The following is a 17,247-nucleotide window of genomic DNA, read 5'->3' on the forward strand; positions in this document are numbered from 1 at the left end:
GGCCTACTCACTTAACCATTAAATCTTCTGCTAAAGCTAAAACAAACAAACAACTTCAGCATTCACCAGCACAGGCCCCCATGCCTAAGAAACAGATGCTCAAAATGGCTGAAGACCTAATTACCCTGATCAGGGGGTCCCACCCTCCTCCTGATAAAAGGCCTAGACAGGATGCAGACTATGACTCATCCGACCAGGTGTCCATCTCCTCAGATTCATCCTCAGACCAAGGATACTCTTTACCCCTTATGAGGATTCTGATGCTGAGGAATCCATTCCTTCAGCCTCTCCACCAGAGGACTACTCCTTTGGGGAAACCTTACATACCATGCAGGAGCATTTCCATTGGGAGGGCCAGGATTACTCAGAATCCAAGAAAAGATCAGAGATTTCCTTTTATTACCTCAACACAGACCCCCTTGCTATTCCGCCAGTGTTAGATATTGAGGATGATGTGTATGCTGAATCCAGCTTAAATCCTGATTCTTTACATCCAGCTCCAGTTAAGCCAGACAGATATTGCAGAGTCCCTGACTCTCACAAATTCCTTTATAAAAGCCCTGTTGCTGACCCTGAAACTATTTCCCAGGGTCCCAAAGGGGTAAAGGCCTCTACAGCAAAAAATCCAGTCCCCTCTGACAGATTCCAGAGCATTAGACAGATGAGGAAAGAAAGTATACACATTTGCAACTTTAGCAATGAGAGGACTAAATTGCCAGTCTCACATGCTTAAATATCAGCAGTATTTGATGTCTCAGTTGAAACAAAAATTACTTCCAAATTCAGATCTTCCTAACTATAAGGAAATGCAGGATTTATTGTATGCAGCTGAACAAGTGGGAAAACATACTTTGCAATGTTGTTTTGATTCCTTAGAGGCCTCCTGTAGAGCAGCAGTTACAGGGTCTGTCATTAGAAGACATGCTTGGTTAAAAGAACATACCTTACTAGATCATGTTAAAGCAAAATTATTGGATGCACCTTTACAGCAGGATGTTTTATTTGGAGTTAAGGCAGAAGAGGTATTAAAGAAAATGGAGGATAAATCAAAATCTATGCAAACGGTGAAGGATTTCTTACAGGTTCAGCCTCCTCGATTTAGCAGAAATTGGCCAACAAAGAATTGGTCCTTTCCAGTTTCAGACAGACCTCAAAGGGGTAGATACAGATGTCCAAGAGGCAGAGGTCAACCACAAGGTACTTACAGGCCTCGACAATGGGGTCTTCAACCCAGAAAGAAGGGGAAGACAGGCCCTCAGCCTTATAAAAAGCAGACCCAATGACTTCCCACTACAGCTGCCAAACATCTCTCTCTTAGCAGCCCCCTTAGGGGGAAAACTGGCACTTTTCAGTCACAATTGGCAAATAATCACCCAAGACAAATGGGTTCTCAATATTGTGTCTCAAGGTTACAGGTTCCACTTTCACACTTTGCCATGGTTAAAAAGAATGCCAAACCTGCCACCAAATCCAAAATTACAGCACTCATGGACATGAGAGCTATTCAAAAGGTAGCAACACAGAAGCAAGGACAAGGATTTTACTCAAGACTCTTTCTGGTTCCCAGAAAGGACAATGCCTGGAGGCCCATTCTGGATCTTTCTAAATACTTACCTGGATGTTCCAAAATTCAAAATATTGACACTACAGCAGCTTCTTCCCATGCTGGGCAAGAAAGCTTGGCTCGTAACATTGGACCTCAAGGAGGCATACCTGCATGTCCCTATCAGACAAAATTGCAGAAGATACCTCAGATTCTTAGCAGCTTCAATGCACTACCAATTCTCTGCTCCGCCCTTTGGCTTGTCTACTGCGCCCATGGTCTTTACAAAATGCCTGGCACCAGTAATTGCATTTTGCAGACAAAAAGGAATTCAGATTTACCCGTATTTGGACGACTGCCTTATTCAAGCAGAGAGCAAAGACATTATTCTGAAGCACCTGGCGTTTGTAAAAAAGACTGCTAATTTGCCTAGGGTACACAGTAAACAAAAAGAAATCAAAACTAGTGCCCTCACAAGAGATAATATTCCTGGGTGCCAGCTTAAATACAACTGCCCAGATGGCTTATCTCACGCCAGACAAGCAAGGACAACTGACTCAGTATTTCCAATTGATGGCAACAAAAACTCAACTCCCTGCAAGAAAAATTCTGCAGGCCTTGGGTTACATGGCATCTTGCATACTACTAATTCCATATGCAAAACTGCATATGAGGAAACTACAATGGTACCTAAAGAGTGTCTGGTCTCAACACTGTCACAGTTTGGAAACAGTAATACCACTTATTCCTTGCCTTCAACAGGAGTTTCAATGATGGGTTCAAGCCTGTCACCTCAACAAGGGACAGCCTTTCACTCAAGCCACAGCCAGGCAAACACTGACAACAGATGCTTCGGATTATGCCTGGGGAGCACACATGGCAGGAAAATGTATTCAGGGCAAGTGGCCCGCAGAACAAAGGCATCTTCACATCAATCAAAAAGAGATGCTAGCAGTACAAAATGCCCTTATAGCTTTCAAGGACCTTCTGCATCCAGGACAACTACTTCTAAAGACAGACAACACCACAGTTATGTGGTACATAAACAAGCAAGGAGGCATTCATTCATATCCCCTCTGCAGACGAGCCATGACCTTGTGGAACACAGCTATAACCTATCAAGTTCATCTGCAAGCACAATTCCTGCCAGGAGAGAAAAACACACTGGCAGACGACTTAAGCAGAAACATCATGGATCCACACGAGTGGAAATTACATCCACAAATGTTCAGAATAATGACACAGGAAATGGTGGAGCCCGGACATAGATCTGTTCGCATCCCCCATGAATTGCCAGCTACAGAAATTCTGCACAAGGACTTACCACTCACAAGCATGGAAAGTGGATGCCCTCTCATTCAGCTGGAAAAACCTACAAGTATACGCTTTCCCACCACTGCCTCTCCTTTCAAAGGTACTCATAAAAGCCAGACAAGAAAGGCCAAAGATGGTCCTGATTGCCCCAGACTGGCCACGCCAGCACTGGTACCCAATCTTAAAGAACTTAGCACAAGGACCACCATGGATTTTGCCTCAAATCTCACAACTTCTGACTCAGCAAAACAATCAGATGTTCATCGTGTTACACTGCTGCAGTCATTACACCTGGGTTATCCTGCCGTCAGGCGGTCCCGCAGACGGCCAGGGTTCCAAAGTCTTGGTCCGGCGTCGGTTGCTGTCTCTTCTTCCCTGACGTCAGTGCGCCAGGGGTATATAAGATGCATCTGACGCCATTTTCTTCAGTCTTTCTTGCCACGTGGTGCCCGAAGCAGAAGCAGTTCACAAGTGCCGGTCGGTCGACTCCTGAGATTTTCGAAGTCGAATTTCAGATCCGAAGTCTTCAATAAAGCTAAGTAACCCTGTTGGGGAAATTTTTTTCTTGCCTCAGACAGATGTCAGAAAAAGTTAATAATTGTATTTCTTGTGGGAATCAAATACCTCATAAGGACTTCCACTCTTACTGTATTCCATGCCTAGGCCCTGATCACGACGTCACTAGTTGTCGGTTTTGTGCTAGATTTAACAAACGCACTATAAAAAGACGTTTTGATTTTGCTTTGCACTACTTTGGCCAAAGGTTTAATTATACTATGCCATCAGATCAACCAATGACCTTAATTCCGAAAAAACGCAAAGACAAGGGTAAAGACAGGCATCCGAGGTCCAAAACCGACGGCGAAACCTCTTCTAGGCCAGTCGCCGGTTCTCAGTGAGGTGCTTTCGCAGCCCCTGACACCCGCTACCTCAGAGCCACAGGCCGCTTCCGACTCCCACGTGGAGACAACTAGGTCTCTGGAAACTCAAGGTGTTGGGCCTATGGAAACTAATCCCTCAGATGGGTCCGGAGCCGCTGAGCAGGCATCTGCTTCTGAGGGTGTTTTCAGACCTTCACAACTTACCATTAAAACAACAGCCAAGACAAAAGTACCATTAAAGACAAAGAAACAAGTACAGCATTCTTCTGGACAGTCCTCCATGCCTAAGAAACAGATGCTTAAAATGGCCGAAGACCTCATTACTCTAATCAGGGGTTCCCATCCCCCTCCTGAGAAAAGGCCTAGGCAGGATACAGACTATGATTTCTCTGATCAGGTTTCCATTTCCACTGATTCCTCTTCAGACCAGGGATACTCTCTACCCCCCCCTATGAGGACTCTGATGCTGACGAATCTATCCCTTCAGCCTCTCTTCCTGAGGATTATTCTTTTGGGGAAACTTTACATACCATGAGGGAGCATTTCCATTGGGAAAGTCAGGATTACTCTGAATCCAAGAAAAGGCTCAGGGATTTCCTTTTATTGCCTCAGCACAGGCCCCTGGCTATTCCGCCTGTGCTAGATGTTGTGGATGATGTGTTCTCTGAATCCAGCTTATCTCCTGATTCTTTGCCCCCTGCTCTAGCCAAGCCAGATAAGTATTATAGAGTATCTGACTCTCTCAAGTTTCTTTACAAAACCCCTTCTACTGGTCCAGAAACTATTTCCCAGGGTCCAAAAGGGGTTAAGGCTTCCATTGCAAAACATCCAGTACCCGCTGACAGATTCCAGAGCTTTGGATAGATGGGGAAGAAAGTATACACTTCTGCAACTTCAGCAGTAAGAGCTTTAAATTGCCAGTTTCACATGCTTAAGTACCAGCAATATTTAATGGCTCAGTTAAAACAGAAAATGCTTGCAAGCTCAGAAGCTCCTGATTGTAAAGAAATGCAGGATTTATTGCATGCAGTTCAGCAGGTGGGAAAACATACTCTGCAATGTGGTTTTGGTTCTTTAGAGACCTCTTGTAGAGCCGCAGTTACAGGTTCTGTGATTCGAAGACATGCTTGGTTAAAAGAACAGAGTTTTACCTGATCATGTTAAGGCAAAATTATTGGATGCTCCTTTACAGCATGATACCTTGTTTGGTGTTAAGGCAGAAGAGGTGTTAAAGAAAATGGAGGATAAAGCTAGATCTATGCAAACAGTCAAGGATTTCTTACAGGTACAGCCACCTCGATTTAGCTGAAATTGGCCAACAAAGAATTGGTCCTTTCCAGTGTCAGACAAGCCAAAGAGAGGCAGATACAGATGCCCAAGAGGCAGATCTCAACCCCAAGGCTCAGACAGACAATGACAGTGGGGCACCTCAACCCCAAAAGGAGGTGAGGACAAGTCTCAGCCTTACAGAAAATAGTCACAATGACTTTCCCCTTCGTACGCCAAGCACTTCCCTTTTGGAAGCCCCCTTAAGGGGAAACCTAGCACTTTTTTCTCGAAACTGGCAAACAATCACCCAAGACAAATGGGTTCTGAATATTGTGTCTCATGGTTACAGGTTCCACTTTCATACTTTACCAAGGCTAAAAGGAATGCCAGACCTGCCACAAGATCAATGGGCAGAGGCACAAAAACAAATTTCAGCCCTCATGGGCATGAGAGCTTTTCAAAAAGTACCACAACAGGAACAAGGAAAAGGATTTTACTCCAGACTCTTCCTGGTCCCCAGAAAGGACAAGGCCTGGAGGCCCATACTAGACCTTTCAGTTCTGAATACTTACCTGGATATTCCGAAATTCAAAATGTTGACATTACAGCAGCTTCTACCCATGCTGGCCAAGAAGGCTTGGCTTGTTACTCTGAACCTCAAAGAGGCATACCTGCATGTCCCTATCAGACAAAATTGCAGAAGATACCTCAGATTCAAAGCTGGTACAATGCACTACCAATTCTCTGCACTGCCCTTTGGCTTATCTACTGCGCCCAGGGTCTTCACAAAGTGCCTGACAGCAGTAATTGCATTTTGCAGACAAAAAGGAATTCAAATATATCCATACTTGGATGACTGCCTCATTCAAGCAGAGACAAAGGGCATTCTTCTACAGCATCTGGCGTTTGTCAAAAGGTTGCTAATTTCTCTAGGGTACACAGAAAACAAAAAGAAGTCAAAACTAGTGCCCTCACAACAAATTATATTCCTGGGTGCCAGCTTAAATACAACGGCCCAGATGGCTTACCTCACGCCAGACAAACAAGTTCAACTAACTCAATATTTTCAATTACTGGCAAAAAACGTCCCATCTCCCTGCAAGAAAAATTCTGCAGGCCCTGGGATTCATGGCATCCTGCATACTACTAATACTATATGCCAGACTGCATATGAGGAAATTACAGTGGTACCTAAAAACTGTTTGGACTCAACACTCTCACAGTTTAGAAGCAGTAATACCAATGATTCCCTGCCTACAACAGGAGTTTCGATGGTGGGCACAGGCATGTCACCTAAACAAGGGTCAGCCTTTTACCCTACCCACAGCCAGGCAAACTCTAACAACAGATTCTTCGGATTACGCCTGGGGAGCACACATGGCAGGAAAATGCATTCAGGGCAAGTGTACCACAGACCAGATGCATCTTCACATCAATCAAAAAGAGATGTTGGCTGTTCAAAATGCCCTAACAGCTTTCAAGGACCTTCTGCATCCAGGACAATTATTACCAAAGACAAGACAACACCACAGTAATGTGGTACATAAACAAGCAAGGGGGCACTCATTCTTATCCCCTATGTAGGCAAGCCATGACCTTGTGGAACACAGCTCTAACGTATCAAGTTCACCTGCAAGCACAATTCCTGCCAGGAAAGAAAAATACTCTGGCAGACGATCTAAGCAGAAATATCATGGACTCTCACAAATGGAAATTGAATCCACAAATCTTCAGTATGGTAACGCAAAAATGGGGATGCCCAGACATAGATCTTTTTGCCTCCCCACTGAATTGCCAACTACAAAAATTCTGCACAAGGACTTATCACAAGCAAGCATGGAAAGTGGATGCTCTTTTGTTCAGCTGGAAAAACCTAAAAGTTTAGGCCTTCCCGCCACTGCCTCTCCTTTCAAAGGTACTCCTAAAAGCCAGACAAGAAAAAACACAGGTGATCCTGATTGCTCCAGACTGGCCACGCCAGCACTGGTACCCTATCTTAAGGAACTTAGCTCAAGGCCCACCATGGATTTTGCCTCAAATTCCACACCTTCTGACTCAACAAAACAATCAGATCCTGCACGGTCAGCTCAAAACCCTAAACCTGGCTGCATGGCAGATTCATTAGTCAAACAGGCAACACCTCTCTGTAAAGCTGTTATGGATGTCATTTTGGAGGCCAGGAGGCCTAGCACCAGGAAAGCTTACTCAGAAAAATGGAAGAGATTCTGCGCCTGGAACCAGGCTCAAAGCCTTGACCCTCTTGTTCCAAACCTTCCTCAGATTTTACAATACTTAACTGAGATGCTGGACAGAGGCCTATCCTTCTCATCAATTAAGATCCACGCCTCTGCCATTTCAGCACATTACAACACTGATCCTCCTTTATTCTCTCATCCATTGCTGAAGCAGTACCTCAGAGGGGCTAAAAACATAAGATCACCCCGGAGAGCACCAACACCAACTTGGGACCTCAATTTTGTTTTGGAAAAACTGACCCTACCACCTTTTGAGCCAGCCAATTCAGCCAATCTAAAATTTTTATCATGGAAAACAGCTCTGTTCCTGGCAGTAACTTCAGCACGAAGAGTCTCAGAGCTGCAGGCATTCATGGCAGTGGAACCTTTTGTAATTTTTCATCAGGACAGGGTTTCTTTAAGGACAAGCCCTACCTTTATGCCAAAGGTGGTATCTAGTGTGGCTCTTAACCAAACCATCCATTTGACAACTTTTTATCCAAACCCCCAGAATAAAGGGGAGAAACTTCTGCATTCTTTGGACATACACAGGCAGCTACGCTTCTACTTGGACAAAACAAAAGCTTTCAGGAAAACTGAGCAACTGTTTGTAGCATATGCTGCAGGATCACAGGGCAAGGCTATCTCAAAGCAGACTATATCCAAATGGATAGGACACTGTATTCGTTACTGCTACACACAGGATGGAAAATCAGTCCTAAATAACATTCGGCCACATTCCACCAGGGCAACAGCCACTTCAACAGCCTTTCTCAGAGGAGTACCTGCCAAGGAAATTTTGGAGGTGCAACTTGAAGTTCAGTGCACACCTTTACCAAGCATTACCACCTGCCTCTTTACTCTAAATCCAGAGCAGGATTTGCCACTGCAGTTCTGCAGGGCCTCATAGCCAATCCTAACCCCTTATAGACCAGCCACCCAACCTTAGCTTTGGGATTCTGCCCAAGTGTAATGACTGCAGCAGTGTAACACGATGAACATAGTACAGTTTTGTACCTACCTTAAATGTAGATGTTCGAGTGTTCACACTGCTGCATTCCAGGTTACCCTCCCTCCATCCCCTCTGAACTAGCTGGACTTATCTATACCTTTCTATCCTATACGTCCTTTCTATCCTATACGTCCTTTGTGGTGTATTTGCTTGTAACTGAAGGTATTGTTTTTATTTTATATGTATATTTTTTATTAGCAATATGTATTGCCTACCTACATGGGGGCACCTGACATCTGGGGCAAGAAAAACTGAAGAAAATGGCGTTGGATGCATCTTGTTTACACCCCTGGCGCACTGACGTCAGGGAAGAAGTGAGCAACATTAGGCCAGCAATATACGATCCAGAAGTAATAAAAATAGAATAATTAAATCGAAAACTTGAAAATAGCTGAATAATAAGCCTTTTATTAAACAGACCGGTTTCGGCAACCAATGCCTTCTTCAGTGTATAAACAGTTCACCAAAAATACAATCCATTTATATACACACCCCACCTGAGAGACAAATGGAGAATGCAACCAATAAATAAAGAGAAAGTACACAAAATGTAACCTGCAGTAATGCATGAAAGTAAATGCAGTCATGACTTAACAATATATCACAAATATAACATATATATAGGGAATTGCAAAATAAAAGATGAAAAATATATTCTGAACTAACCCCCACATGTAGAATTATAAAACCTGGATGTAAACAGTGTAGCATAACTGAAAATCTAGTTATGCTAAAGACATATATCATAAATGCTGTCATAACCAAAGAATCACATCCACAGCATGAATAAAGTGCAATGATGGTTCCAACAGAAAAATTGTGGTTAGCAAATAATAATGTGGCCGAATTGGAAAATTCATGCTTAATCCAATGTTCCAATATAGTTCCTGCAGCTGTAATCGAAGCAGGTATGTCGATATGCCAATGGCTGTTTGTTCATTGGGGACATTAGTGACTTTTGGCTGATATTGATCGTTTTGGTTTACAACCATATAAAGCTGATGACAAGTTGGTACATTCGAATGTGTAGACTCTTTTTGGCGAACCAGACATGAAGGTGTTGGTGGCTTAATTCGGCTTGCTTTGGAATATTAATATTTTTCGATATATGTTTTTCTAATTTTGTCTATATGTATGTCATCTTACATTGGTAAAGACGCAATCTTAACAAAGTTTTGCATCTTTTATGTTAAGCACAGACCACGTCAATTGGGAACACCTTTCTTGTGCCAAAGTACTTTTCCCTATTCTATGTTATCTCTTGCTGATCACAAATATTTTTTTGTGTATCAGGATTTGTAGCATGTTATTTGAGGGCTAAGTATACCATTTTAAAGCGTTACAGTTTTCCAAATGGATTTTTTAATATGGTTCTCGTAAATATGAGTACTATATACTTTATCACTCAAGTGTTACAGCATTGATATACGTCTGGTTGATTTGTTATTATTGGCACTATTACCACTGTATGTTTTCTCACATCAACATATCAGTTCTGGATATATAATATCAGTTCGTATCCTGGGCACTAACAGTTCTAGTAAGCATTATTGTGGTGCAGTTGTAGGCCTAACAATTCATTTGTGTCCTTTAGTGTTGTGGTGTCCATTGTTCTTTAACATCATATTGACTTTGGCCATTTATTGGACCTATTTATTTACTTGCATTGAGTCTGACTGTTGTGTAATAGACTTACATTTCAAGAGGTCATCAATACGGAGTTCATAACTGAATACATTGCATATACAGATTTCTCTTTTTGTTTCAATATATGACATCTTCTCTTATGGTGCTGGCGCTGTGTTATTTCCTTTTTCGATTTAATTATTCTATTTTTATTACTTCTGGATCGTATATTGCTGGCCTAGTGTTGTTCACTTGATTGGTTTGGCCGCGCATCTACCTACCTGCATAGCATCATGTTGGGTCAGGGAAGAAGTGACAGCAACCGACGCCGGACCAAGACTTTGGAACTCTGACCGACTGCGGGACCGCCTGACGGTAGGATAATCCAAGTGTAATGACTGCAGCAGTGTGAACACTCGAACATCTACATTTATGGTAGGTAGAAAACTACTATACTTCACGGCCAGCTCAAGACTTTAAACCTGGCTGCATGGTAGATTCCTTAGTCAAGCAAACAATGCCTCTCTCCAAAGCTTTTATGGATGTCATTCTGGAGGCCAGAAGGCCTAGTACCAGGAAAGCCTATTCGGATAAATGGAAGAGATTCTATGCCTGGAACCAGGTTCACAGCCTTAACCCTCTTGTCCCAAACATTCATCAGATACTACAATACTGGACTGAGATGCTGGACAAGGGCCTCTCCTTTTCATCCATTAAGATCCATGCCTCTGCCATCTCTGCTCATTACGACACAGATCCACCAATTTTTTTCTCATCCTTTGGTAAAACAGTACCTCAGAGGGGCAAAAAACATAAGACCATAGAGCACCAACTCCAACTTGGGAAATCAACTTTGTCTTGGAAAAGTTAACTTTACCTCGTTTTGAGCCAGCTAACTCAGCAGACTTAAAATATGTCTCTTGGAAAACTGCTCTGCTCCTGGCTATAACCTCAGCACGAAGAATTTCAGAATTACATGCAGTAATGGCAGTGGAACCTTTCATCATTTTCCACCAAGACAGGGTGTCTTTACGAACAAACCCTACTTTTATGCCAAAGGTGGTATCAAGTGTGGCTCTAAACCAAACTATTCACTTGCCAACTTTTTATCCAAATCCACAGAATAAAGGGGTGAGACTACTGCATTCCTTGGACATACACTGGCAGTTATGCTTCTACTTGGACAAAACTAAAGCTTTCAGGGAAACTGAGCAATTGTTTGTATCATATGCTGCAGGAACACAGGGAAAAGCCATTTCAAAACGGACCATTTCAAAATGGATAGGCCATTGCATACGTTTCTGCTACACACATCATGGGAAAACTGCACCTAACAGCATTAGGTCTCATTCCACCAGGGCAACAGCCACTTCAACTTCCTACCTCAGAGGAGTACCTACCAAGGACATTTTGGAAGCAGCAACTTGGAGTTCTGTACGTACGTTCACCAAGCATTACCATCTGTCTCTTTACTCTAAATCCAGAGCTGGCTTTGCCACTGCAGTTCTGCAGGGCCTTATAGCCACCCCTAATGCCTTATAGAACCAGCCACCTTACCTCTGCTTTGGTATTCTACCCAAGTGTGATGACTGCAGCAGTGTAACATGATGAACATTGTACAGTTTTGTACCTACCATAAATGTAGATGTTCGAGTGTAAACACTGCTGCAGTCCAGGTTACCCTCCCTCCTTCCCCTCTAATTTGCTGTTACTTACCCTACTATTCTACCCTTGGCTGCCTATGGGAAGTATTTGCTGGTAACAGAAAGTATTTGTTTGCTTGTCTTATGTATGTTTTATTAGCAATTTGCATTGCCTACCTTTGTGGGAGCACCTGACATCTGGGGCAAGAAAAACTGAAGAAAATGGCGTCTGCTGCATCTTATATACCCCTGACGCACTGACGTCAGGGAAGAAGCGACAGCAACCGACGCCGGACCAAGACTTTGGAACTCGGGCCGACTGCGGGACCGCCTGACAGCAGGATAACCTAAGTGTGATGACTGCAGCAGTCTATACACTCGAACATCTACATTTATGGTAGGTACAAAACTGTACTTTTACTGTAATTAGTGATTTAGTGTTCTTTCATGTGAGGTGATTGATTCTTTAGATGTTTTAGTTCATGTTTTTTGTCACTTGTGGAATTAAAGTACCCAGTTGGTGGGGTTAGACATCAGTGCAGTGATGGTTAGAAACCTCCTATGTACGATTCAGAGAAGGCATGCCTTTGTTAATGCTGGCACTGAGATTTGCAACTGCTTTTCCCATCAGATGTACTCCCTAACTAGCTTCTCAGAGATGTTCTGATATAGTTAAGTACTTCTCAGAACTGTAGTGCGTAGTTCTGTCTAGTGTGGTTCTGATCGCTCCATTATTATCTGCTCTCTTTGCAGCTACCTCGGTTTTTTCAGCTTTGCTCCGACAATGTTTGGGGAGTGCGAAAAGCTTGTGCAGAGTGCTTTATGGCTGTTTCATGTGCAACAGCTCAGGAAACCCGCAGGACAAAGTTGTCGTCAGTTTTTATCAACCTAATAAGTGATCCTTCAAAGTGGGTAAGTTACCTCTGTTTTTTTAAGGTTACATTTTAGCAAGCAGGTTGAGATTGTAGCTAGTAATGGTTCTGAGACAGTAGCATTACTCCACTTAAAGGTTTATTTAAACAATGGGTACTTGGATGAAGCATATGTTGCACACAGAATAACAATTAACAAAGGATGTTTAAATAAATTGTTCAGAGTTCTGGAGACAAACTATAGCTGGAGGAACTTGTACCAATGTCTGATACAGTGAGAAAAGACGGTCTTTGCCAGAACTTAAGGTTATATATCCGTCCTTGATATCTTTCACTTTTGTTTGTGAAATAGTGAAGATATTTGATTAGTGGGGGCCGTTCTGCTATTGGTTGATAAGGTAAAAAAAATACATTTGTCAGCATTTGTGGGATCTGTGCCTTCCTTGAACAGTGGTATCCTTTGCTCTTGTTTTTAAGATCTGTTCTTCCATTTAACATTTTCAATACTTTGCACCTTTTTTTTTCCCAGTTGTTTTTTGCTAAAAGAAAAACTTTGGAATGTAAGCTTCCCAAGCTTGTGGTGCCTGGATGGTGGTAGATGTCCAAGCAAAACTCTCACTGGCCTTGTCTGTCTTCGAACATAACACAACATAAACCAGTGTTTTTCCACTGCCATTCTAAACAGCCACACTGCTATGCTGTTGAGCATCTGGTGGTCAGGAAGTAGAAAGATGGACAAATAAAAGGGTGTTAAAAGAATGTTTAAAATGTTATCAGGCTGAGCGAATCTAGAACATGGCAGACTGACACAAGGTAAGAAATCAGAAGCCCAGGCTCAAGACTCCCTGGGCTGACAGCTGTTGGAAATGTCCTGGTGCCATTTTGGCATTGTGTGCTCACTTGCAGTCATTTTCAGCTTCCAGCAAGAGGTTAGGCACTGATATTTGCATATTCCCAGTTGCCGGACATGTGAGAGCTATGGGAAGTGAAGTGTCCTCTGTAGCCTGCTGTTAGGAGTGAATCCTAAGTTTAAACTGAAATGAACACCGAGTTTCACAGCTGTGCAAGAAAATGTCTAGTCTACACCTGTGAGTCTGGACATGATTTTGTCATTACATGCACAGGGTCTGTAGTTCCTGGGGCTTTCACTTTGTAGTGCTTCCCCTCCATGGGATACTGTTTCTTGCTGGCTGTAGTTAAGGATACCTTGTACACAAGTACTTTTGCACTAACCTCTGGATTTAATTACACTTATGTGAGTTTTAACACCTTTATTGAATTATCATTTAATGAATTGGCAAATATGCATTTACATGAATGAAAACAAACCAAATAAACTTGCTTCCCAGTTAAATACATTACACATCCCATATGTTTTTTGTATAACTACTGTCAGTCCAACATTATATAAATTGCTTACTTATTGCATTTCCTTAAACTTCACTCCTCCACCAGATCACTATTCTGCATGTATTGTCACCACAGTTTCCATTTATTTAAGGTGCAAGCTCCTACCCCTTTCTAAAGGTCCTACTTCCACTTCTTAAGTCTCTGTTACAATATTCAGTACCTCAAATACAATTGGTTTAGGTATAGATTTTCATTTTCTTGTAGCAACCTTTTTGGCAGCCACCAGAGTTGAACTTTACAAGATGTCCTTCAAGGATGCATCTGCAGTCCTAACAAATGGGTTGTCCTGGCCTCAGGCAGCCCTTCGGTCGGCCGGATTCCAAAGTCTGGGTCTGGCCTCGGCTGATGTCGCACTTCACCCGACGTCATAGCTGCAGTTCAGCGGGTATAAAGGCATCAGCCGATGCCATTTTCCTCAGTCTTTCTTGCTGCGTGGCGCCCGAAGCAGAAGCTGTTCGCAAGTGCCGGTCGGTCAGAACCAGAGATTGCTACTACCGAAGACTTCTAAAAAGCTAAGTACCCCGTTGGGAACTCTTTCTTGCCTCAGCCGATGTCAGAAAAAGTGAATAACTGTTTAACTTGTGGGAAACAAATACCTCATAAAGATTTCCACTCTTACTGCCTACCTTGTTTAGGCCCAGGCCACGACGTAGCAGCCTGTCTAGCCTGTGCTTCTTTCAACCGACAGACACTTAGACGTCGGTCGGAATTTGCTGAGGAGTTTTTCGGCTCCGCTTTTGCTTACAACATGCCGTTGGAAACTCCGACTTCACAATTAGTTAAGAAAAGCGCAAGGAAAAGGACCGACACTCGCGGTCCACGGTTTCGGCCGAAACCGCGGTTAAGTCAACCGCGAGTGTCTCGGTTTCGGCTGAAACCGAGACCTCGGTTCTTCCTTCGGCCGAAAGCTTGCCTCCCACCGAGGTCTCATCCAGCATGGCTGAATCTGCTACTGAAATTCCACCTGCTCTTACAGGTTCACAGGATTTATCTGATACTATCCCTTTAGATATATCCACTCCTGCACGTGGAGCTGCTAGGCCCCCTGCATCCATGTCGATTAAGGCTTTTGCCAGGGCTAAAGCAGCAAAATCAACCAAGACTGTGCCTACTAAGACCCCCTCTCACAGTCCTAGCTCTAGTACTCAAATGCTTAGTCTAGCCGAGGATCTCATTTCTTTGATCAGGGGATCCCAACCTCACCCTGACAGGGCCTCTCACCCACCTCCAGAGAAGAGGCCTAGAGCAGAGCCCCCTGAGCCAGTTTCTTCAGATTACTCTTCTGATGATTCAGAAAATACAAATCCTCCAGAAGGCCCTTATTCTCCTTATGAGGACTCTGATGCAGAAGACTCCATTCCTTCTGCCTCTCCGCCTGAGGAATTTTCTTTTGGGGAAACCTTGCATGCTATGAGGGAACAATTTCAATGGCAGGGCCAGGATTTTTCAGACTCTAGGAAAAGGCTTAGGACCTTTTTGCATTTGCCACAGCATAGGCCTTTAGCCATTCCTCCAGTACTTACTGTTGTGGATGATGCATTTAATGATGCTTGTACTGCCCCTGATTCACTTCCTCCGGCCCCTGCTAAGCCCGACAGGTACTACAGGGTTCCGGACACACATTATCATTTGTATAAGGCTCCTTTTGCAGATCCTGAAACTATTTCACAGGGACTCAAGGCTGTAGCAGCTACCTCTGCCAAAAACCCCCTCCCCTCTGAAAGGGATTCTAGGGCCTTAGAGAGATGGGGTAAAAAAGTTTATACTTCTGCTACTCTTTCGGCTAGGGCCTTAAACTGTCAATTCCACATGATTCAGTATCAGGAATTTATGTTAGACCAGTTAACTAAAAAAACTGTCCTCGCCTGAACCATTAGACAAAAAGTCTCTTCAGGAAATGATACATAACATACAGCAGGTCAGTAATCATTCCTTAAAATGCGGCTATGATGCACTGGAGGCTTCCTTTAGATCAGCTATGACTGGTACAGTGATCAGAAGGCATGCATGGTTAAAAGAGCAGTCCTTACCAGACCATGTAAAATCAAAGCTCCTAGATGCTCCCATGGATAAGCATAATTTGTTTGGCTCACCTGCACAGCAGGTGCTGAAGAAGGTGGAAGAGAAAGCAAAATCTGTCCAGACAGTCAAGGATTTCTTACAGGTCCAGCCTCCAAGGTTTAGTAGGAACTGGCCTTCCAAGAATTGGTCCTTTCCAGACACCACCAGAGCACAGAGAGGCAGGAATAGGCGCCCAAGAGGCAGGGGTCAATCCAGAGGTGCCTACAGGGGACATCAGTGGCAGCCTAACAACCAGCGAAGTACTGCCACAGATCCAGCCACTACCACTTCCACAGGACAATCACAGTGACTTGGCTCTGAGACCGCCTACCAGGGAACAACTAGATGCACCCTTAGGCAGAAATCTAGCCTTATTTTCAGTAAACTGGCATTACATCACAGGAGACAAATGGATTTTACAGACAATAGACAAAGGTTACAGGTTTCACTTCCATACTCTACCAAGGAAGAGAGGAATGCCAAACCTACCTCCAAATCAAAAGACAAACGCTCTAGAACAAATAGACAACTTAATAAGGATGAGAGCTATAGAAAAGGTACCATCTATGGAACAAGGGCAAGGATTTTACTCCAGACTTTTCCTGGTGCCAAGAAAAGAAAACCAATGGAGACCTATTCTAGACCTGTCCGCTCTGAACACATATCTCATTGTTCCAAAATTCAAGATGCTGACCCTACAGCAGCTTCTTCCCATGCTGGGCAAGGAGTCTTGGCTGGTAACTGTAGATCTCAAGGAGGCATACCTGCACGTCCCCATACGACCAAATTGCAGAAGATACCTCAGATTTCTTGCAGGATCAGAGCATTATCAATTCTCAGCATTGCCCTTTGGCTTATCTACTGCGCCCAGAGAATTCACGAAATGCCTGGCATCAGTAATTGCTCATTGCAGGCTTCAGGGAATTCAAATTTACCCTTACCTGGACGACTGCCTGTTACAAGCGGACAACAAAAACAAATTAGCAAAAGATTTGAAAAAGGTCATTCATCTGCTACAAGCCCTGGGATACACAGTCAATATAAAAAAGTCAAGGCTGATACCATCCCAGAGGATAACTTTCTTGGGTGCAGAACTGGACACATCAAATCAAATGGCATCTCTCACAGCAGAAAAGCAGAAGCACCTTCCTCTCTATTTCATGGCATTAACAACGCAGAACCAGCTAACAGCAAGGAAAGTCCTGCAAGCTCTCGGTTACATGGCATCCTGCATAATATTGGTTCCACATGCCAGACTACATATGAGAAAGTTACAGTGGTACCTAAGGAATTTATGGTCTCAGCACAAGCACAGCCTAGAAACCCAAATTCCAATAATTCCATGCCTGAAGCAAGAATTCCAATGGTGGGCTTAGGCCTGT

The 17,247-nt window shown here is 43.5% G+C and overlaps 1 protein-coding gene across 5 annotated transcripts in view; it reads left to right on the top strand.

Moving 5' to 3' along the window:
* Positions 1-17,247, top strand: part of PPP4R1 (protein phosphatase 4 regulatory subunit 1) — a 1,686,542-nt gene that overhangs the window by 826,428 nt on the left and 842,867 nt on the right. For all 5 annotated transcript variants that reach the window (XM_044066551.1, XM_044066553.1, XM_044066554.1 and 2 more), the window contains one exon: positions 12,276-12,434. In XM_044066551.1, the coding sequence (XP_043922486.1) occupies positions 12,276-12,434 (159 nt within the window). The remainder of the gene's footprint in view (positions 1-12,275; positions 12,435-17,247) is intronic.

This window comes from Protopterus annectens, chromosome 3.part1 (assembly GCF_019279795.1).
Source record: "Protopterus annectens isolate FY-2018-M chromosome 3.part1, PAN1.0, whole genome shotgun sequence".
NCBI lineage: Eukaryota > Metazoa > Chordata > Ceratodontiformes > Protopteridae > Protopterus > Protopterus annectens.